This window comes from Grampus griseus (genome assembly GCF_964374135.1).
Source record: "Grampus griseus genome assembly, chromosome: 18".
Classification (NCBI taxonomy): Eukaryota; Metazoa; Chordata; class Mammalia; order Artiodactyla; family Delphinidae; genus Grampus; species Grampus griseus.
In genome coordinates, this window is record NC_139012.1 from 77,214,761 (window position 1) to 77,238,188 (window position 23,428).

Sequence of the window (23,428 nt, forward strand, 5' to 3'; positions counted from 1 at the left end):
ACAGCCAACATACAGTGGGTCTTGTTTTTTAATCCATTCTCATATTCTCTGCATTTTACTTGTTACATTTAGACTATTGATGTTTAAAGTGATTAGTGATATTATTGGGTTAAAACCTACCATGTTTGTTACTGTTTTCTATCTGTTGCCTGTATCATCTTTTTTTCTTTCTTTTTTTTGTCTTCCACTCTTTTTCTGCCTTTTATGGTTTTAACTGAGTATGTTGTATGATTCCAGCATTTCTCCTTTTTTCACTGTTTGAAGTAGTTGCCCTGAAGTTTACATGTCCATTTACAAGTAGTGTGAGTCTCCTTCCCAGTAGTACTTACTGCTTGTTGGTTAGTGCAGGCGCCTAGGTCTCTTTCCAGTCCCTCCTAATAACATTGCCGTCATTATGTCACTTATCCTTAAGCTATAATCACCTAATACATCATTGCTATTACTATTTTGAACAAATATGAAACAGAAGAAATAGAAAGTTTTTTAATATCTTCATTTATTTCTTCTAACCCTCTTCCTTTATTTACGTGGCTCCAGGTTTCTGACTTACATTATTTTTCTTCTTCCTGAAGAACTTTTTAACATTTCTTATAAGCCTGGTCTACTAGTGAGAAATTTCCTCAATTTTTGTTCGTCCAAGAAAGCCTTTATTTCTCCACTTTTGAAGGATAGTTTTGTTGGGCACAGAATTCTAGGTTTGTGGGTTTTTATTTCAGAACTGTAAGCATTTCACTCCATACTCCTCTTGCGTGGTTTCTGCAGAGAAGTCTGATGTAATTCTTACCGTTGCTTTTTAGGTGAGGTGACGTTTTTCCCCTTTGGCTTCTTTGAAGATTTTCTCTTTGTCTTTGACTTTTTGCAGCTTAAATATGATCTGCCTAAGTGTTGTGTTTTGTTTTTTCCTACTTGGTGTTCTGACCTTCCTGGATTTGTGGTTTTGTGTTTGTCTTCAGTGTGGAAGGTTCTCAGTCATTATTACTTCAAATATTCCTTCAGTTCCTTTCTTCTTCTGGTTTTCCCATCATGTGTGCATTGCACCTTTTGTGATTGTCCTACAGTTCTTTGGGTATCCTCTTCTGTCTCTGTTTTTCTTTTTTGTCTTTGCATACCAGTTTTGAAGTTTCTGTTGACGTCTCTTCAAGCTCACTGATCTTTCCTCGGCTGTACCCAGTCTACTGATGAGTTATCAAGGGCGTTCTTTGTTTCTTTGGCAGTGCTCTAATTTCTCGCACTTCCTTTTGATTGGTTTTTAGCGTTCCCATCTCTCTGCTTACCTTACCCATGTGTTCTTGCATGTTTTCTACTTGTTTCTTCACAGTGCTTGGGATGCTAATCACAGTTGTTTTAAATTCTCAACCTGCTAATTCTAACATCTCTGACATATCTGAACCTGGTTCTGGTGCTTGTTCTTTCTCTTCAAACTGTGTTTTTTGTCTTTTAGCATGACTTGAAATTTTTTGTTGAAGGTTGGACATGGTATACTGGGTGAAAGGAACTGAGATAATGAGGGCTTTGGTGTGAGGTTACATATTTTTCTGGCCAGGAGCCGGGCTCTGCTTGCTTTTCCATTACCCCTGGGGCTGGAGGTAACTCTCCTTGGCTGTGCTCTCTTTGTCTCCCCTGTTTGGGTTTCTCGGGAGGCTTCTGCTTAACTGAGGTCTGGGACCTGCAGGCCTGGGTCGTGTCCCCTGTTGTTTTACGGGAGCCCTGCTGATGTGGTGCTGATGTGTGGACGGAGGAGATGTGACCTGCAGGCCTCTGGTTACGTCTCAGTCTGTTAGGGGCCCTGCGTCTCAGCTGCGACTTTCACACGTGCTTTCCAGTCCCCTCCGCTTTGATGAGATGGGAAGGCTGGGGGGCGTGAGGTGGATGTTCTCTCTGGTGAGAGAGTCCCTCTGGAGGGCAGGCCTTATTGAGAAGAGCAGAACGTGCTGGTGTAGTTCATAATGGCCACTTTTTCCTTCCTCTGCTGGAAGATGGGGGAATTGTTCTCCATCTTCACTGTGAGAACCTGGTGGGGCTCCTGGAGGGAAACCTCATAAAAGTGTAGGGATTCCCCCTGGGATTTTTAGCTCTCAGACAATTTGTCGATCGTAGTTTGTTTTCCTACCTCGGTACTCGTCTCCCCTGGAGCCTCCTGTGAATTGTGGCTCTCTGGATCTGCCTGCCTGCCTCTCCAGTTTTGGGGCCCAGCGATTTGCTCTGTGACCTCACTTCTCTGCTGGGTCCAAGAAGAGCTGCTGGTTTCAGTTTGTTCAGCTTTTTGCTTGTCGTTGGGACAGTGCTGCCCTCCAGGGTCCTTATACGCTGGGCCGGGGGCCAGACGTGGCAGTTACTTCCCGTTTTACAGCACATCCCCCTTCCCCATTTCTGTGACATCCCTTTCTTCCAATTCTCTGCCATCTCTAACTGTTTTTTAAATTTAATTTTACTTATTTACTTTTTATACAGCAGGTTCTCATTAGTTACCTGTTTTATACATATTCGTGCATACAATCCCAATCTCCCAGTTCATCCCACACTCCCCCTTCCCCCCTTGGTGTCCATACGTTTGTTCTCTACGTCTGCGTCTATTTCTGCCCTGCAAACCAGTTCATCTGTACCATCTTTCTAGATTCCACATATATGCGTTAGTATACGATACTTGTTTTTCTCTTTCCGACTTCCTTCACTCTGTATGACAGTCTGCCGTCTCTAACTCTTCTTCCTTGTCTTCCTTTCCACCCCTTCGCCTGGAAGTCCAGGGACCTGCCCTTGACCCTCCTGTCAGCCCCTCCCCTTCTCCTTTTCCAGCTCACACTCTCCTCGGCCATAACAGCCTCCTATAGCCTCCGTGCTGACTTCTCCCAGGACGTCAGAGTCAGTGTCTTCAAAACTGAATCTCGCTTCTTCTCCTACAAACACACCCACCCTCCCCTCTTCAGTTTGTGTGTGTGCGCGCACATGTGCATGCGCGTGTGTTCATTGCTCTGATTAAATGGCTCCTACCCACGCGGTTGCTCAAGCCAGAGACCTGCATGTTAGTCTAGGCTTTTCTTTCTCCTTCAGCCTCCAAATCCTCACAGTCCTGAAACTTTTTCATCTAAAAGAAAAGGAAACTTAGATCTGGCTCCTGGTCTTAGAGCCCCTGCTGTTGCCCCTGTTCAGACCCTCGTTGGGTGACTCCCGCCCTCTCTGTGCTGTGTCCGCTCTCCTCACCGTCAGCCTGGCAGGTTCCAGGTACCAGGTCACTCCTCTGGTGTCTGCAGAAGTGATGTCCCGCGTCTCCCAGGCCGCAAGCAACCCCGTAAGATGCTAGGTTATCCTCTTTCGGATAATCCACTAGCCCTCTTTGGATTTACTTTTCTTAATCTCAACTTATAAAAATGTCTTGTTTTGAAATGTAATAGATCAGTAGCCCATGCCTATAATTTATAAACATACCCATATTAAGGTTGAAATAAGTCCAGTTATTTTATTGACAGGGATGCACAATCAGAATGTTGGGAGACCCCATGCCTGAGGGCACAGTCCCCCCTCCTCAGGCTCGCGGGCCAGGCTCTCGGTTCCCTGGACCCCCCACAGGGTGTCAGTGTCTCTTCCCCTCTTTCCCATCTACCTGCGTCCTGAGCTCTCGTTTAACCCCCTGGTTACTGCAGTGGCCCTGCTGCCTCGTGCCTTCGTACTTTGGTTGAACCGTGGCCTCTCCTGGGCTCCCCTCCCAACTCCACTGCACGAGGAAGCCCTGGCCCTCGCCGCCCCACTGTGCGTGCCCTGCCCTCTCTCCCTCAGCGCCGGCCCCTGAGCCTACTGGGTGCCCGCTGCTGTGGGCCCTTCCATCTCTGCCCGCTTCCATCCCCGGCGTCCAGCGGGCCAGTCGATGGCTGCGTGAGTGAATGAATCAGTGAGCGAGGCCGCTGGACCACTCGAGTCTCTTACTCCACTGAGTCTGCTTTTATGAAAAAGTGATCAGAAATTCAGGTGTAAATTGGTGGATTCTGTACCGAAATCTCACTTGTGGTGCAGTTCATACTCCCTAAATCCGGTCCCCCAGTTAGTAAGAAGCGTAAGTTTGTACATATTTGGTTAATCCCAGGAAGTAGAAATAGACTCAGTACCTACTATCATTCTAGATCTCTTCTTTGTGGCTATGGTTATAAGGTTTGGCCTGGCGTAATGATTCAGAAACATTCACCTCACGCATTCTGGGTGTATTTTGGTTTATGTTGGAATAAAAAACATAAAAGAGTTGTTTTGGGGTGAAGAATGATTAATATTATGAGAATATTATCCTTCGTTTAAGATATATAACAAAAAGATAAATTAAGATCTGATTGTTCATATGACAGAGCTTCGGAGCTTTTTCCGTTAACAAATATTTTACCGGACGTGACATGTGACATTCTTTTTAGAATATAGCGCATTTCGTAGAGTGAGTTTTACCACTATAGTTCCAACTGGTATTACTCTTACTACAGTTATAATCAGACTGCTGTTCTTCTGAAGAAGACTGAGTCTGAAAGTCCCTCAGAAGCTCGAAACCTACCATAGGTTTTCAGTCCTTTCTTGGCTCGTAAATTGTCAATGAAAAGTTAGCTGAATTTACCTCAAGAAACTGAAGCCAGCGGAGCTGTGATTGAGCTGCTTCTCCTCCGTAGGTACGACAGCGAGCCCAGCGCATACTGCCCGTTCTTCTCCCTGGGAGCGTGCATGGAAGGCCTGGATACCTTGTTTAACAGGCTGTTAGGGATCTCGCTGTGTGTGGAGCAGCCTGCAGAGGGAGAGGTGTGGAGTGAAGATGTTCGGAAGCTGGTAAGCGGCCCGGTTGGAGTGAGGAAGCCGCGTTCCTGGACTCCCGGCTTTGGTGCTGAATTAACAGCGGTTTCATCTCAAGTTAGCCTTGCGCCGATGGCGCTTGTCTTTGCCCGATGAAAGATCCAAACCGCCACTTGTGATGCAGGATGCTACGAAAGAAACACTTGCCTCTAAACGTCAGTTGTTGCCTGAAATTAATGTAAACTTTTAACAGCAGAGTTATTTCTCTGGAAAAAAAATGTGTTTTTAAGGAAGTTGATAGAAGGTTGAGTCTTTTATGTCGACAAACCCCGGTTAAACGAACGTTTGTCATTGCCCTTCACGTGCGTCCCCGCTGTGCCAGGTGTCGCATCTGTTAATTCCAGCTCCCTCAGGCACCTCCCACCCCTTCCCGCCCGCCCGTGGGCTCATTCGCGCCAGATGCTCGCCTGCGGCCTGTGCTCTTGGTGAGACCCCTTGGACGGTCACTCCGAGCCTGGGATCCACCCTTTGTCAGGGCGCGCTTCGTGTGAGCTGCGACTGTCGTCGTTTTCTCCTGATAAGATTTTGAGGCTTTATGGGCCCTAAGGTGGTGGTGTTCTCTTGTTTTACCCTTTGCTCACGTGCTTAGCGCACGGTTCACGAGAAACGTGAACTGTCTTGTGGCCTTCTGGCTGCGCTTCCTGATCGTAGAGCAGGTGGTGGTGGAGTCGGGAGATCAGCGGGGAGCGTGGTTGTCACTGGGCATCCTTCTGTGCGCTTCACAAAATGGCAGCGGTGGGTAATGTGCAGACACACCGGGAAAAGAGTGAAAGGGCACGATGTGGGCGATGAAGAGCTTCCCCGGCTCAGGAGGGAGCCCCTTCCGGCTTTGCTCATGGCCGTTCCCCAGATGCCTTGAGCAGTCCCTGACACCAGGTAGATGCTTGGTAGACGCTTGCTGGAGTAATGAACATATGCTTGCAGGAAGCCCGAAAGCATAATGTTGCCGTTCTTTATGGCAGAGGCCCCAGGTTGTGCAAAGATGGAGACCATCCGTCCTGCGAGCCGGGCCTCTTGGAAGCCTAATTGGGAGAAGGATGTCAGTGGTGTATTACTTACTGCTCTTCAGCTGAAGGCAGACACTGCGTATTGTTCCTGTATCCCAGGGTTATGGTTGGCGTGCTCGCGCATCCTTACGTCCTAAGATTGGAGGAGCTATAATTTTGTCGCTAAAATGGTCCAGCCAGCACCGCTTCCCACCGGTTGCGGGTGGTGTGGGCCCAGTGGTAGAGCCGCGTCGCTGGGGACTGCCAGTCAGGATGCAGGGCTTGTGGAGGAGGGTGTCCTCTTCCGACAGAATTCCTAAATCATAGTTGTCCTGGAGATGCAGGAGAGGAGGTTGAGGGCAAAGTGGAAGCCACCTCGAGGTCACATGGGACGTAGGAAGTAATGAAACGTCTATATTTGTGGCTCTGGGTGTTTTGTGAACAGGTTCTCGTGCTAGGAATGTGTTTCTTCTTTTAGAGTTTCTGAAGGCCTCATTCCCCACTAAATTCATTTCTTTTTCCCCCTAGGCCGTGGTTCATGAATCTGAAGGACTGTTGGGGTACATTTACTGTGATTTTTTCCAGCGAGCGGACAAACCGCACCAGGTGATGCTTGGTTTACAGAATGGTCTCTCTAAAGTAATCAGCAGTTAGTTTGTATTGGTGTGAACTTTTTTTTTTTGCGGTACGTGGGCCTCTCACTGTTGTGGCCGTACAGGCTCACAGGCCCAGCCGCTCCGCGGCATGTGGGATCTTCTCGGACCAGGGCACGAACCCGCGTCCCCTGCATCAGCAGGCAGACTCTCAACCACTGTGCCACCAGGGAAGCCCTTGATGTGAACTTTATACCTCACTTTTGTAGTTCCTAATATTTAAAAGACATCACTGGGGACTTCCCAGGCAGTCCAGTGGTTAAAACTTTGCCTTCCAATGCAGGGGGTGCGGGTTCGATCCCTGTTCGGGGAGCTAAGATCCCACATGCCTTGTGGCCAAAAAACCAAAACACAAAACAGAAGCAGTATTGTTAACAAATTCCGTAAAGACTTTAAAAATGGTCCACATCAAAAAAATCTTTAAAAAAAAAAAGGCATTACTGATGGTGACTAAATATATAAATTTGAAATTTGGGTAGAATTTAAAGCTAACAAAACTTATGAAGGTAATTACATAGATCTGTATCTGTCACTTTTATCTGGGTCATGGGAACGGTAGTAATAATGATAGCTGACATTTTGCCAGCCCTTCTGTGGGCCCGCCAGTGCTCTGGGTCCTTTTTCATGTCACATCTTTGAAAGTTCACATCAGCCTTTTGAACTGGACACTGACATTATGAGGAAGCTGATGTCAGAGAGGTAAGGTTACTACTTGCCCAGAGTCACACAGTTAGAAGCACTAGGATTTGAACCCAAACTTCCTAAGTAGAGCCCCAGCTCTCAGCCACTTTCCATACTTGACATGGACCTAGTTTCAAATGGCACAAGATGTGTCCCTGTGGAGACCCTATCAACCACCAGTTCACTCCTTATGCAGAAAAGTGAGGTTCAGTTCCTCGAGCCGCAAACCAGGTTTCCTGGTCGATCAGCTTCAAGCAATTTTGGGCAGTGTGATTGGAATTGTCAAGAATTCAGGTTATTAAGTTCCAACAGAAATAATGGTACCTTATATTTAAATAGTGGTTTCACAGTTTCCAGAGCAGTTTTAGCAGACGTGAGCTTACGGATCTGGTCAGCTGCTCTGGCGTTCGACAGGGTGGAGGTGACCCAGTTTCCAAGGCGATTGGCTGGTAGATCTGGACGGGGGGACCAGAGTCTGGGTCGTTGACCTCTGCGTCCTCTGTTTCTCCTCTCTGCTTGAAAGGCTGGAGAATCCGGGTTAGTGATCTGAGCCCCAGCTCCTAGGTGCCAGCCCGGGGGGTTCAGGTTTGCGATGCCGCAGCCCTAGCTCTGCCCTTGGACACGTGACTTAGCATTTCCAAGGCTCAGTTTGTTTTCTCATCTGAAAAATGAAATACTTGCCTCATAGACTCACTGTGAAGGGTAAGTGATGAAGTGTATGCGAACCGGGAAAGATACTCAGGTTCCTTGCTTTGTGGCAGTTGAGAGCTCGTCACCTCCAAGTGATGGAGACGGTGGTATGGAAAGTGTCTCCTGGTTCATCGCCTGACACAGAAGGGGCTCCATGAACATCAGTGCCCCCCGCGGTCCACGGCTGTCCCTTCCTACCTGCCGTGAGCACCTTGAGGGCGCAGGGCTAAGCTCAGTGGTGACTCTGTCTCCGGTATCTGGTATAGCATCACTCAACACATACTTTTGGAGTGGAGGAATGAGTTCATCAACGCAAGCTCAACGTATTATTGGTGTTTTAAAAAATTAATATGTTAGCAAAATAAAAAGTATTGGGATAAAAGTGTTTGTAACTAAATAAATAGAAGAATGGAATTAAGGTAAGATTTGTACTCACACATTTTGATACAACTTTATATTACCCTTCACTTGTCGTGTTTTCTTAAAGGACTGCCATTTCACCATCCGTGGGGGCCGATTAAAGGAAGACGGGGGCTATCAGCTCCCAGTTGTCGTTCTGATGCTGAACCTTCCCCATTCCTCAAAGACTTTGCCAACATTATTAACTCCTGGGATGATGGAAAATCTTTTCCATGAAATGGGGCACGCCATGCATTCAATGCTGGGACGGACTCGTTATCAGCATGTCACTGGTGAGCCAAGAAGAGGGGACTTTAAACGTGTACATTTCATTTTAAATTGGAAAAAGCTTTTCATTTAGAAAATCTGTGGTCATTTATCGCAGATGGCATCATCTTGTCCTTCCAACTGTGATGCTACCCGATCTTCGTTACCTTTTTTTCCATCCTTGACAACAGTTCTCACCAAGGAATATCTCAGTTGCCTGTCTTTGCAGTTTGTACCATTTTACGTTTTGTCCTATATCGTGTGGAATTTCAGTCTGTGGCCGTGTGTATGAATAAGCGTATCTCCTTAGCCAGGAGCACAGACTTAGCAAGTGAATAAGTGAATGAACCGTTGCCTCTTTCTATCCAAAACCAGTTAGAAAACCTTGAGGCATGTTGTAAAGGTATGGCCAGGTGCTTTGTGTTTCTCCTCTGCTCTCCCCTGCGTAAAGCTGTGGTCCCCCTGCTGACGGGTTGCCGTGTCGGGTGACGCCCCAGGCTTCCCTCCTGCTTATCCTCTCTGAGTCTTAAGCTTGCGATCAGACAGGGCCAGTCAGCCTTCGACCACCTGGGCAAGTGTTGGTCTTCAGTATTTAGTAACTAACTTTACACACAGTATTTTGGGGGAGGAGGGAGGTATTTGAAAAGACTGCGGTAGATGGGCCGGACAGAATCATAAAGTGTCACCAAGACTTGCTTACAGGATTTGTTCTTTAAATAATTTTGAGTTTGAAATGTTGCTTTTCTGTATTGAGGATTGACCTTGTTACCAGAAGCAATCAATAGATAAAGTACTTTTAAAACAAATGAAGGATACGGGCACTTGGTGATGGAATTCATGAATTAAATTCAATTGCTGTGTTAATTAAGTAAGAATGTTGTAATTTGTGTTTTAGGTATAGCCCAGCATAGCTGAAGACAGTTTTGTTTGTAGAGGGTGTGAGCCGTTGCTTTACAAGGTGTTCTATCCAGCTGTGCAAATATTTTGTTTTACTTCTGATACGTGGGAAAATAAGAGGTTACTACAAACTTTTCTGTAAATATGTGCAATAATTTTATAGAAGTATTGACTTAATGAATTAAAGATTATCATAGTTCATCAGAAGTACAAATAAAAAATTTTAAAAGCGTGTTTGTAGTAGGATGAACGTGTTGATGTGATTCAGGCCAGCTTCTTTCTTTCTCCCCATTTTAGGGACCAGGTGCCCCACTGACTTTGCCGAGGTCCCTTCTATTCTGATGGAGTACTTTGCAAATGATTACCGAGTGGTTCACCAGTTTGCCCGACATTATCAGACGGGGCAGGTAGGGAGCGTTGACTTCCTGTACCGTCCTCTGGGGCACGGGGGTGGCTTTTGTGACCTGCGGGGTAGCGGGAACTCTTACTGCTTTTTCAGAACCTTCTCCGAACCAGAATCCTTCTGCCGTTTCCTGATTCCCTTTCTTCAGCTGTAGCTACAGTCATGTGTGGGCAACAAGTAGCTGCCCTTTATTATATGCCCAGTAACGTCCCGTCTAGTCCTCAGAGCTGCCCCCTGAGGAAGGCGCTGTGTCCTGTTTCCAGAGGGGGAAACAAGCCTCAAAGCCTGACTCACCTCAAAAAAGCCTTTGCTCTTTCCTCTACCCTTTATGCTTCTGAATATTCTCTCAGTCTAAATGCGTGTGTTGTTTGGTAAACTGTGATGCCATATTTCCCCGACGTGTTTAGGTAGCATCTGCGTGATGCCAAGTCTGAAAATTCCTTAATTTTGAGGTTTCGGTTTAAATAGTGCCTTGTGACGTTAAAGGTTTTTAAGTTCTGTGAAGTAGGATTAAGTGAGTGATACTTCACGGTAAGTTAGCGCTAATCTAATTGTCAACATTGTGTGTTTACTGTCTGCGTGTCCCGTGGAAAATGTATTCTTTGCTCAGAATTTTGGTGATATACTGTTACATTAGGTAGTGTTTTTCCGCCTTAAACTGTACCTCCCTGAGTGCCTGTGTACAATTCTATTCATCTTTGAATCTTCAACATTTAGAACTGTGCCTAACACACAAAAAGCACTAAAAGGAATTAACGGAAGGACCGAATGGAACCAGAGAAAGCAGGGCCCAAGCCCACCTGTATTTGTGACTCTCTTTCTGGTTGTATCTCGGGATGCGTAATGTGAGTCGGCGATTTCTACTGTTTGGACTTGACTTTAACCACTACTGTCAACTGTAGAATAATGGATGAGTTCCTGGAGAACTAATCTGAGTTAGTCTCCATCATAATCTGTTTCTGTGGTTAAGAGGACAGAATTGAAATATCTGTGATCCAGTCAGCTACGTGCCCATCAACGTGCGGAGCTGCTCTGGGGATTGTCACCTTAGCCAACGCCGTGGAAGCACGTAGCCCATCAGGCAGTGGCCTAGTCCTCCCGGCTCCATGCTTCGGGATCTGGGAAGGGGGAGGATGGCCTGACGCGCTGCTGCTCCCGTACGCCCCCTGCCCGTCCTCGGGGGCACGGACGTGCTCGGGCACAGGGCGCAGGCTTGCGGGGAGCCGGTCCTCTGGGGCCTCGGGACGGGCTTCACCAGGAGCTCCTGGAGGAACCAGGTCGTGAAAAAGTATGTCGGGTGACAACTTGCCAGTGCGCTCGCAGCAGCCCTCATCCGTCTCGTTGCAGGACATTTACTGAGGACACACTGAGGCCATAGGTGAGTCCTTCCGTCGGGAAATGGGCTTCGTTCTCAGCACCTGAGAAGCAGCCGGGAGTAAGTGTGACAGCATCCCTGCACTCGTGGCCTGGTGTCTCGGGGTGCAGAGCAGGGCTGAGGGCAAGGCGACTCCAGCCGAGGGACAGTCCGCAGGGCTCAGAGATCCCGAGACAGGCAGGACAGCGCGTGTGGCAGGGTCAATGAGGGGGGGGAAGAGGGACGGACAGGGACGAACGCGGGAATGTCCTCGTGTTCAGAACCTGCACCCCATCTGTCTCTGCACCCGCCTTGCCCACACCGCGGGAGTCCCGGCCCCTCCGCTCGCCCGCCTGGTGACGAGGGGGATTCTCCTGTGTCCCGGGCTTCCTCTCGGGGCCGAGTCCCTCCTGTGACTCTGCCCCAGCCCCCCTTCTCATTAACCTCCAGCCGGCAGCCTCCCTGGAGTCCACCTTTGGACCCGAGGGCTCGTCCGTCCTTTGCTGCGGTCAGCGGTGACAAGGGCCAGAGCCAAGGTGCTGGCAGCGGGGCCGGGAGGGGAGCAGCCGTCGGAGGCTTGGCGGGAAGGGCCTGCGGCTGGTCGGATGGCGGGGAGGGTCCGAGAGCATGGAGTCCGGGAGGAGGGCCACATCTGAGGAAGGAGGATGGCTCTCGCCTTGGATGTCCGCTGCACAGCGTTGCTGCCCACGCGGCCGCTCGCGGCGCCGGCGTGAAACCCAGAGTCAAGTGGACACGCGGGCGTGTGGGACCGAGTGGTGGGGAGGTTAAAAGCGGCCCATGAGAGGAGCTGCCTGGGGGCTCCGGTTCCCGAGGACACATGGAGCGGGGCGCCTGCGAACGGTGGCGAGACCCTGTCGGCGTCGGACCTAAGTGCTGGGCTGAAATGCACCACGATACTGAGGTCAGTTTAAAAATATTGTTGTCTGTTTCCAGAGCAATGAGAAAAGCCAGGAAGGGCTAGAACCACTGCTTGGAGGGTGGTGTAATGTCCTCAAAAAAAGACAATTCCTGTTTTACTACTGAATTCTTCAGTCAGAAGAACCATTTTTGAACATGATCATTTCAAGAAAAGAATATTAAATCCAAAACCGCACTGCAGACGAGATGAGATCGGCAGCGAGCAGCAGGCTGCTGTGGATTAGTTCCATTTCGGACTCGGAGGCACGTGCAGTGGGCCGAAGGGGTTGCAGACACAGCCTCCAAAGCAGGAGCCAGTGCTGGGACCCGTGGAGTCTGGAGAGGGCGCCAGAGGCACGGGGCACCTCGAGCCTCGCAGAGCACTGACTCGCCTCTTGTCGGTGATTAAACACCAACTGGCTGGATGCTTTCACTTTAAGGGCAGTTCTAGCCTAAGGGCAGGAGCTAATTCCCTCAAATCTAACTCTCTGTAAAGAAATAACGTTAAAGAGGAACAGCAGGGTGCGTCTTTCTGCTTCATTTCCTCCTGCTGCACTTCAGGGAAGGAATTTTTCCCCGTCACGTGGTCTATTCCAGAGAGCTGTCCGCCTCGGGAGAATGTATTGGTGACTTATTAACACCTGGAAGTATTTTACCTGAACCTGAGCATCCCAGAGCCAGTGGATGCCTTGTGGTCACAGAATTAGAAGTTGCCTCTCAGATCTGCAGGTACCATACGGCTGTCAGGAAGCTAATACCAGAGGTGCTGCTTCGAGGCTCACACCGTCCTGACGAGCACAGCGTCAAAGCTGAAGCAGAATTAGTTGTAAATCACTCTTAAAATCAGCAGCACAAGTGTAGCAGAAATACAGACTTGGTAGCAGCTCCCGTGGAAACATCCAGGTTTTTAGACGTGATGAACTTGATGTGAATCAGCGGTCTCGGGGAGTTCCTCCCAAACCTCGGTCGACCTTAGGCTGCGTCGCAGGACCTGTGGGATCTGGGGAACGGGGGTGTTGTCTGTCTTCTCCGTGCTCGTTGGTTCTGGCCTTCAGCCTAACCCTTCCAGTTGCTTCCAGCGGTCCCACACTTCTGGAAGCACAGGCTTTGTCCTCCCTTGAACATTTTCATACGCAGCTCCTTTTCTAGTCGTGGTAAAATACATATTACGTACAGCGTGCCAGCCTAACCGTGTTTCAGTGACCGTTCAGGGGTGTCAAGTGCATTGTCGTTGCTCTGCTTCCCTCACCACCGCCATCCCCAGAATGCCGTTCATCCTGCGCACCTGGCGCCCTGTCCCCCTTAGACACGAGCACCTCATTTCCCCTCCCCCAGCCCGTTAGCCAGCACTCTGCTCTGTTTCCTTGAATTGCACTGTTCTAGGGACCTCATATAAGTGAAATTATACGGTATTTATCCTTTTGTGGCTGGTTTGTTTCATTTAGCATAATGTTTTTAAGGTTCATCCAGGTGTAGCCTGTGTCAGGATTTCTTTCTAAGGCTGAGTGATTGTCTTTGTATGGACGGACCACATTCTGTTCAGCCTTGCGTCCGTCGGTGGACACGTGGGTTGCTTCCACCTTTCAGCTGCCGTTGCTACCAGACTCCGGTTCGGCTGCTTGCTGCTCAGAAAGCGGATACTTAAGAGACAGGTGCCGGCAGGAGCAGGAAGTTTGCTTTATAAAGCGGCTGGCGCCCTGGGGAGAAGGTGGACTCGTGTCCCGGAACCAGTTCTGAAGATTCCGCTCAACCAGGAAGGGTTTTCAAGGGAAAAGGGAAGCGATCTCATGGATCGTCGAGGCCAGGGTTGTCGCTGCCCCTGCTGCGCGCAGCCGTGTGCACTCCTCGTGGTCTCTCCTCAGGTGCTGTCTTGTTCCCAGCCTGCCCGCGAGACTCCTGCACGGGGGGCTACAGACCGTTATGAGAAATAGCGTTGGTCCCGTTCTCTTGAGGCCAGTCCTTAGGATCGTGCTAGCCCGAGATTCAGCACTGCTCAGGAAGGGGCGGCTTGCGTCACGGCTGCAGTCTGGTCATCACGCGGCATAAACTCCTGTGCGGTTGAAAGGGGCGTGACGAGTGACAAAGACGCTTCTCTCACTCCTCCCCTCGGGAAGTTCCAGGGGTTTAGAAGCCCTGTGCCAGGAACCAGGGATGAAGACCGCATGTATATTTCTTCCTGGATCCCAGGAAGAAATATACGCCCTGTCTCCCCTCGCAGGGTCTGCCTCATCCGTCCCCTTTGTTCTCGGTCCTCAGTTTCCAGCCCCCTCTCTTCCTGCCTTGTCCCCCCTCCTCGCCAGCACGCCTCTGCCCTCAGCGCACTGCATGCAGCAGGGCTGCCAAGCCCGGGGCGTTGCAGGCTACGGGGACTCTTGTTCCTTGTGGGATGACAGTGACATCGGTGATCCAGAAAGCACCCTGAGAAGAGGCTTCCACATCATGTAAAGTTGGGAACCCCTTCCTCTTAGGAATGTTGTAAGAATATGGTTTTAGACCAGAAAAAGAAGCTGCAGTCTGTCCTAATATTTGAAGGATACCATGAAGAGGAAGAATATATCTGCCGTGTCATTCCAGAAAACAGTATTACTGGGAACGGTGGATGGGAATCAAATAAAGCTGATTTCAGCTCAGTAGATTCTTCTCAAAAATGATTGGAAAGGAGATGCCTCTGAAAGTAGTATGTTTTTATTTAATGCTTAATGTTGCAAAATCATATTGTAGAATGCACGTCTAGGAAACCAGCACCCAACTTAAAAAGTAAAGTGTTACCAAATGCTCCTCTCTGGAGGTAAGGGCAGTCTTGAATTCCTATTGGTTTCTTGATTAAAAATAGTTTTTACACATAAGTTATTTATTCCTCAGCAACGTAGTGTTTAGTTTTGTATTTGAGTTTTAAAAAAATATGGTATTATACGGTTTCTAACCTTCTGTGCTTCTTTTTATAATCCTGGTGTGCCTAAGATTCATCAGTGTTGCACGTACATGCAGTATATTTGCTTTCAATTCAGCATAATATTCTGTAATTTATGTACTCATTCTTCTGTCATTGAAGTGGGTTCTTCCAGGTTTTTACTAGTTCATCTGTATCTGCTGTGAACATTTTTTTTCCTCTTCTCCTCATATTCACGTGCATGATTGGAATTGCTGGGTTTGTAAGGTGTGTGCGTCTTCAAGTTTATGAGGTAATGCCACGTTGTTTTTTTTTTAATTGAGATATGTTTGACATATTGTATTAGTTTCAGGTATGTAACTTAATTTGGTATGTGTACATATTGTGAAATGATCACAATAATTTTAGTTAACATCCATCACCTCAAATAGTTACGATTTTTTTCTTGTGAAGAGAACTTTTAAGATCTACTCTTTTAGCAGCTTGCAGACACACAATATAGTCGTGTTAACTGTGGTCACCATGCTGTACGTGACATCCCCAGACTTTTCCACCTTATAACTGGACGTTGGTACATTTTACCCACCATCTCTGGCAACCACCAGTCTGTTCAGTTTTTTTTTTTTTTCTTAAGATTCCACACATAAATGAGATCACGCGGAGTTTGTCTTCCTCCGACCCACTTCCCTCTCCAGGCTGCCGTCCAGAACGTTCATACTTATGACCCTTTTCGGCCGTGGTTCCCCGCGCACCTCATCCTCATGCTGTCAGAAGTTTTAACTTTGCCAGTTTTGTGGTTGTGAAATGGAATGCCGTGAGGACCTTCACTGCCAGCAGGACTCCCCAAGTACGTCTGGGTTGAACTTCTTTTTATCTTTTCCTTGTTCATCTTTGTTTTCTCTCGCACGCCTGTTTCTCTTCTCATTTTCCTGTGTGACGTTCGCCTTTCTCTATTGATTTCTCAGGTTTCTTGACATGTTGGAATAATAATCCTTTGTCAGCTGTATGTCTGCTCTCAGTTTACAGCTTGTCTTTTCACTTTATGGTATCTTTTGATGGATTGAACTTCATCTTAATTTTGTTGAATCCAGCAGTCTTTTCGTCCTAGTTAATGCTTTAAATATCCTATCTTTAAAAACCTTTGTTTCCCTAGAAGTCATAAAGAGATTCTTCTGTTTTTTCCTGAAAGTTTTAGTGTCTTTCCCTTATCTTTAGGTCTTTAATCAGGTTGGCACTCCTCTTTGTGTGTGGTGTGAAGGGAAAATGCAGTTTCCCTTCTTCCTGGTGGATGACCAGTTGTCTGAGCGCCACGCACTCTTCGTCCAGTGACCTGGGGGACGGGTGCCCAGTGCCCACCTGTGTGCACTCATCTGCTCTGGGGTCCCTCTCATCCCGTTGTTCTGTCTGACCTGATACCAGTGCCGTGCTGTCTGCATCACTACAGCTTTGTACTAAGTCTTGACATCTTTTTTATTTGTTTTTCAGAAATTTCTTGTCAACTCTTGGGCCTTTGTCTTTTTTCCTACACGTTTTAGAGTCAGCTTACCCATTTTCTTGAAAAAAAACTATGGTAAGAGTTCGGTTGGGGTTCCATTAAATCTGTAGGTCAGTTTAGGGAGAACTGATGTTTGAATATTGAGTCTTCCAGGCCACGATTGTGGCACACCTCTCCCTTCCTTAGGTCTTTTAAGAAGCCTTTTAAAGTGTTTTCAAACCTCCTTCCAAAGAGTCTTGCTTAACTTTTATCAGATTTAGTCCTGGATGCCCCACCTTTTTGATAGCTTTATAAATGTATATTTTAAAAAATTATGTTTCTACTTGTTGCTGGTGTTTAAATGTGCAATTTATCCTTTATTGGATATATCTTATTTTTAGCAACTTTGCTAAACTTTCTTATTCATTCTAGTAACTTGTCTGTGGAATTTTTAAAGTTTTTTAACCAAACAGTTACTCTTGCTGCAAATAATAAGCTGTATTTTTCCTTTCCCATTCATAGGTCTTTTATGTCTTTATTTTGTCCCCCTCGAGTTACGGGACCCTCCAGTACAGGAGTGACGTGGAATAGAAGTTGTAATATGAGCATCATTTGCCTTTATCCTGATTTTTAAAGGAAATGTTTCTAATGTTTTACCATAAAGCAAGCTGTGTGTTGTCGTAGGTTTAGTGGAGATAACAGGAAAAGGCAATTCCTTCCTATTCCCAGTTAACTAAGGTTTTTTTTTTTTTCTTTTTAATCGTTAACAGTTATTGCATTTTATCAGACTTTTCCTGCGTCGTTTGAGGTAATTGGGTGGTTCTTTTCTGTTTATCTGGTAATGTCGTGAATGTCGATATTAATGTTAAGCAACCTTTGCGTGCCAGGGTTGAATGACTTCGGTCCTAACTTAATGTTATTTTTTTTAATACAGTGCTGGCTTCAGTTTGCTAATATTTTGTGTGTGGAGGACTTCTTGTATCTGTGTTTATGAGAGATGCGCTCGTGATTTTCTTGGTCCTCTCACTCTTGCTGGTGTTGGTATTAAGTATATCCCATTTCATAAAATGAGTTGCTGAGAGCTCCTTCTTTTCCTTACAAGCACTTTTATGAAATTGTAATAATCGGTTTCTTGAAACTTCGTCAGAATTCAGCCATGAAACCATTCAGGGTCTATCATTTTCTCTGTGGGAAGATTTTTTAAATGACTGATTTCCTTAATAGTCACAGGAGTCTTTGGCCTTTTCTTCTTAAGTAAGCTTTGCTAACTTGTAATTTTCGAGAAATTTAGCCATTTAACCCAAGTTTTCAAGTTTATTGGCATGAAGTTATTTATAGCATTCTTTCATGCTTCAAGTCCTGCCACATCCATGCTTATGTCCTTTTCATCCCTAATATTCTTCTCTCATTTTTTTTTCCTCTATTAATCTTGGCAGAAGATAAGTATCAGTAGTGTTTACAAAGAACTAACGCAGACTTTGTTTATCCTCCGTTTTGTTTGTTTTCGTTCATTAGTTTCTGTCTTTATGATTATTCTCTCCCTTCTTCATTTTTTCCCCCAGTTTCTTAAGGTGGACACTTAGCTAGTTGAGTTTCAGTTTTATCTAACATGTACATTTACATTTTAATGCTATAAATTTTAAACTGTGTGATGCAGTGCTTTAGCTGCATGCCATGATTTTAATACAAAATGTTTCTAAGGTTGCTCGTTTCCATTGTAATTTCCTCTTTGATAATGAGTTGTTTTGAAGTGTAGTTTACAATTTCTAAACCTTTGTAGAGGAGTTGTGTATCTTTTTGTTGTTGATATCTAATTAATTAGTCCGACTGGTATTGATTTTGCATTTTGTTGATATTTATTTTATGGCCTGGTGTGTCATCAGTTTTTGGAAATGTTCTGTTTGTGCTTGCGTACATTGTATATTTTCTAATTGTTGGGCTTGGGGTTTCAAACCCTTAAGTTAGCCTTTTAATTGTGTTGTTGAAATCTTTGATATATGACTCATTTTAAATTGAGAGATGGAAGGCTTCCACTAGGATGCTGGATGTATCATTTTTTCCCCTTGGTTTGTCTCTTTTTAAAAATTATTAAGACTTTATTTATTTAAAGCAGTTTTAGGTTGGCAGCAAAATCGAGGGGAAAGTGTAGAGATTTCCTGTAAAGCCCCTGCCCCGACTCACGCACAGCCTCCCCTGCCATCAGCGTCCTCACCGGAGGCTGCATCTGGAACAGCTGGTGCATCTCCACTGACACGTCCACAGTTCACATGGGGTTCACCTGTGGGACCGTACGTTCTGTGGGTTTGGACAAATGTAGAACGACATGTATCCATCATTATGGTGTCATACAGAGTAATTTCAGTGCCCTATAAGTGATTTAATTGCTTTTTGCTCTGTTTTGAGAATATTTTGTTAGGTGCATAAAAGTATAGAGTTGAGCTATTCCTTTCTTCCTCGGGTGTTAGCCTTTTAATCTTCATAATGCTTCTTGTCTTCAAGTTTATTCTTTTTTTTCTGGTAATTTTGTAACCCCCAGCTGCATTACTAATCACCAGAGATATATAGTCAATTGACTTTCAAGAGAACCTAAATTTTTTGCATAATTTTGTCCATTAGCCACTACACTGAAATGTTTATTGTTCTAGTTATCTTTCTCACAAAATACTTATCAAGCAGTAAATAATAGAAATTAACATTTATTATTTCATATGTTTTTTTCTTATTTAATCTGTCCAGCAGTGTATGAAGTAGGTACATAGTTATCCACACTTTGTAGAAACTGAAGCTCATACAGGTTAAGTAATTTTTCAGGGATCACACAGTAGTACTCAAATCAGTATTATAACACTGTGGGTGTTTTCTTTTTCCAGTTTTTCCTAGTTAAAAATCCCTTAATATCATAGGAAATGGCTTATACTTCTTATACGTCTCACAAAACAAACAGGCCCATTTCCATAGTAAGTGTTATTTTTAGCACAGTTCTAGTGCTTTCATTTTAGAACTGTTGTGTGTTGCGTCATTATAAGATTTAGCTTGTTGCCTTCATTTGTGAGAGTTCGCCCAAGGCTAAAATTGCTTAAGATGTATTTCCAAGGAGACGTACAGCCTTGTAATAAATCTTCTCCTGTCATCCTCCCAGGAGATATGAATAAGGATTGAAGGTAAAAATTATAGTGCAACTAGAACTAGATTCCTTTTGGCAAGTTTAAGTTGTTTTGAAACGTTTCTTATTTTCGGCTTTAATGTTTCTCAGTTATGTCTAGACAAGACCATTGAACCGGAGAGCAGAGACAGGTCTGACCCCAGCCGCACTGCCGGTGCAGGTGGCCTAGATCAGTCACGGAACTTTCTGAGACTTCTCTGCTCTTTTATACAAAATAAAAATTTAAGAGTTAGAACCTAAAAACTAATAGCTCCATACTCACATCAAAAATTCTAGTCAGTCAAATTTAATAATATATGCCAACTGTAAACAAGGCAGGACTGCAGTTTTTTTTAGGAAGAGAATAGAAGTTAGACTCTGTTACGCATTACAGTGTTTCACGTTGAGCCCTGTATGGCTTTCTCTGTGCCGCCCGTCAGGTGAGTCTGTGATACTACGCAAGCATTTCCAAAGGTTCTTTCATGCCATCTTAGTTCGTAAGAAAACACTAAACCGCTAAAAGCCAGGTAAGAAGGAAGTGACGCTGTTTGCTCTGGGTTCAGAGCTGAGACTTGACCTCTTTGGGCCTGGCAGCATTTTCGTCGTATTGATGAGGTGCCATCGGATTACTGACTAACAGCAAAGCGGGCAGCTCGAGACACGCCAAATCCAGTGGTTTCCCCGCCGTAGACATGGGCCGAGGTCGAGGGCTCAGGGTGCTGGGATCGAGCTGCGAATCAAAGCTGCTGACTCGTGGGCTGGACGGCTTTGGTGCTTGGCCTGCTGCCTCTGAAGCCTTTTCTTGTTCGAGGGGACCGTGTCTCAACAAGTTTGTGTCTTTAGATCCAGCACGTTCCCAGGGGATTTCGGTGGTAGGAAAACAAGGATTTGTACCAGAGGATGTCTTCATTTTGAATATTTGTGCAGCTTCTACCGTAATACATTTTCTAAATGCTCATAAATAAGCCAGATATTTTATCGCAGTGCCTTGGCTCTGTAAGAATTTGATGCCAAAACTTTTCTTTTTTTAGTGAATGGTGTTTTTTCATTTATTTATTTAGTTTTTTAATTTTTATCTGCACTGGGTCTTTGTTGCTGCACCCAGGCTTTTCTCTAGTTGCGGCTAGAGGGGGCTACTCTTTGTTGCGGTGTGTGGGCTTCTCATTGCGGTGGCTTCTCTTGTTGCGGAGCACGGGCTCTAGGCACGCGAGCTCAGTAGTTGTGGCTCGTGGGCTCTAGAGCGCAGCCTCGGTAGTTGTGGCACACGACCTTAGTTGCTCCGCGGTATGTGGGATCTTCCCGGACCAGGGCTCGAACCCGTGTCCCCTGCATTGGCAGGTGGACTCTTAACCACTGCACTACCAGGGAAGCCTGATGCCAAAACTTTTAACGTGACACTATTTAATGCAGACTGGTGAGTTGTCAAGTGAGCGAAGATTTCTGACAGATTGTGAGGTTTCGTGTGTAGAAGTTAAGCACACAGGGAAACATTCAGAGAATTCAAGTAATGCCAAGTATGCTAACACATTTGCACTTTTGACAGCATTTCAGAAGCCTTACCAAAAATGTGCTTTCTGAATATAATAGGAAATCTATTAGTATTTTAATATTTCTGTTCCCATGTGTGGTCAGCAGACAGTGCAGCTGTGTTTACCCCGAGAATACAGTGAACCGCGCCCTTCCCTGGGAGGCGGGGCACAGTCAGGAAGTTCTGGGGAAAGTTCGCTGCACAGGGGCAGCCGTGTGATCTGGCCTCCAGGCCTGAACACTGTGACGAAGGAAGACGGGGTCATTCTCCGTCTCACATGACAGTACCCTGACCTGAAGCCTCCAGGCCCAACCTGTACACATGGTTGCCCTTTGGCAGTGTTTAGAAAGACACCTGAGCTACCCGCAGGGACTTCAGTTTCTTCCAATCAGTCAATACTTTGCACAAGTTGATTGAATAGCTATTACCTCACCAAATTGTCATGGTAATCTTTTGCAGCTTTTTTTTTTTTTTTTTTTTTAAATTCTTGTCTTACAAATGAGAAAGCAGGATGCCCAGAGCCTCGCCTGCTGTCAGAAAGCAAATGAGCAGCCTCCGAAAATGCCAGCCTGCAGCTTCGGCCGCCGCCTCTGTGCTGCCTTCCTGTGGCCAGTGCCTTCGCTCAGAAGATTAGGACGATTTCATTTTGCTCACCTTTGGTTTTCAAATCATTGTGATGATTATGTTTTTCTGAGTCAGGGCATCTCAAACTTTAATATGCATGAAATCATCTGGGATCTGGTTGAAATGCAGATTCTAACTCGGTGGGCATGGAGCGGCCCGAGACGATGTATTTCCAAGAAGCTTCCAGATCACACCATGACAGCTGACTGCGCCTCAGAGTCTGGTTGGGGCTCCAGAAATTTACATTTGAGACATGGATGCATCCGTGGATTTGGAGGAAGATGTTAACTAAATGCTAGAAATAGGAACTCAACACCCAGCAGATCCTTGGGGTCTTTGGTGTTGCCGCTGAGCCTTGGCATTTACTGCTGACAGGCTGCACTGTCATTGTCATTGCCATAGTCACACAAAGCCAGATCGCAATTCTTCAGAACTCAACACAGCACTTTTGTTTTTAAATAAGGAACAAAGATAATTGTGGAAAAATTCATATTGAATTATTAAAATAAATTAGAACAAATTAGGTCACCATAGTTAACTGTTGGCATATTATGTTCTAATTGTAGAAATAATAATTCTGCCGTTTTTCTGTTTCTCACTGGGAGGAAACCTGCAATAACTTTCTACATTTTATAGCTAAAATGCATCTTTGAAATAGAAATAACCTCCTCTACAGTAATACAATAGGCATAATTAATTGTGAAGGTAATTGCCTTTCAGTCATTTAAGTAATTGCTGTCGTCTGAATTCCTGCGTAGCTTCACCTGTACCTCTTTCGTAGCACGTAGGGCATTTCCCCATGTGATTAATTTTGACGTACATCCCTTTTTCTGGGTCCTGGCAGAAGGATCAGGGGTCCGTTGTAGTGTACCTGGCTGCAGGGTAGGGTGCTGTGCACACAGTGGGTGCTTCATAAAGGGAGTGCAGTGGGCCTCCCTGCTCCCTGGCCTGCTGGGCTTCCTCTGTCCCTCCCAGAGAGAGGCAGGGCCGGCTTCAGCCCTGGGCTGTTCATACCTTGTGGGCCGCTACAGAGACAAAAACTGCAGGTGTGTTTTTTTTGTTTTGAATTTTATTTTCTTTTCTTTTTAAACAGCTGGTTCTTATTAGTTATCCATTTTATACATATTAGTATATATATGTCAATCCCAGTCTCCCAATTCATCCTGCCACCCTGCCACTTTCCCCCCTTGGGGTCCATACGTTTGTTCTCTACATCTGTGTCTCAATTTCTGCCCTGCAAACCGGTTCATCTGTACCATTTTTCTAGGTTCCACATATATGCATTAATATACGGTATTTGTTTTTCTCTTCTGCCTTACTTCACTCTGTAGGACAGTCTCTAGATCCATCCACTCTCTACAAATGACTCAGTTTCGTTCCGTTTTATGGCTGAGTAATATTCCATTGTATATATGTACCACATCTTCTTTATCCATTCATCTGTCAGTGGGCATTTAGGTTGCTTCCATGTCCTGGCTATTGTAAATAGTGCCGCAGTGAACATTGGGGTGCATGTGTCTTTTTGAATTATGGTTTTCTCAGGGTATATGCCCAGTAGTGGGATTGCTGGGTCATGTGGTAGTTCTATTTTTAGTTTTTTAAGGAACCTCCATACTGTTCTCCATGGTGGCTGTATCAATTTACATTCCCACCAACAGTGCAAGAGGGTTCCCTTTTCTCCACACGCTCTCCAGCATTTATTGTTTG

General features: G+C 45.8%; 1 protein-coding gene across 1 annotated transcript in view; it reads left to right on the plus strand.

The window, feature by feature from the left end:
* The window catches only part of MIPEP (mitochondrial intermediate peptidase), a 134,457-nt gene that overhangs the window by 38,119 nt on the left and 72,910 nt on the right, over positions 1–23,428 (plus strand). The window contains exons 11-14 of the mRNA XM_082676008.1: positions 4,638–4,791; positions 6,330–6,407; positions 8,313–8,517; positions 9,686–9,795. Coding sequence (XP_082532134.1) covers positions 4,638–4,791; positions 6,330–6,407; positions 8,313–8,517; positions 9,686–9,795 — 547 coding nt within the window. The remainder of the gene's footprint in view (positions 1–4,637; positions 4,792–6,329; positions 6,408–8,312; positions 8,518–9,685; positions 9,796–23,428) is intronic.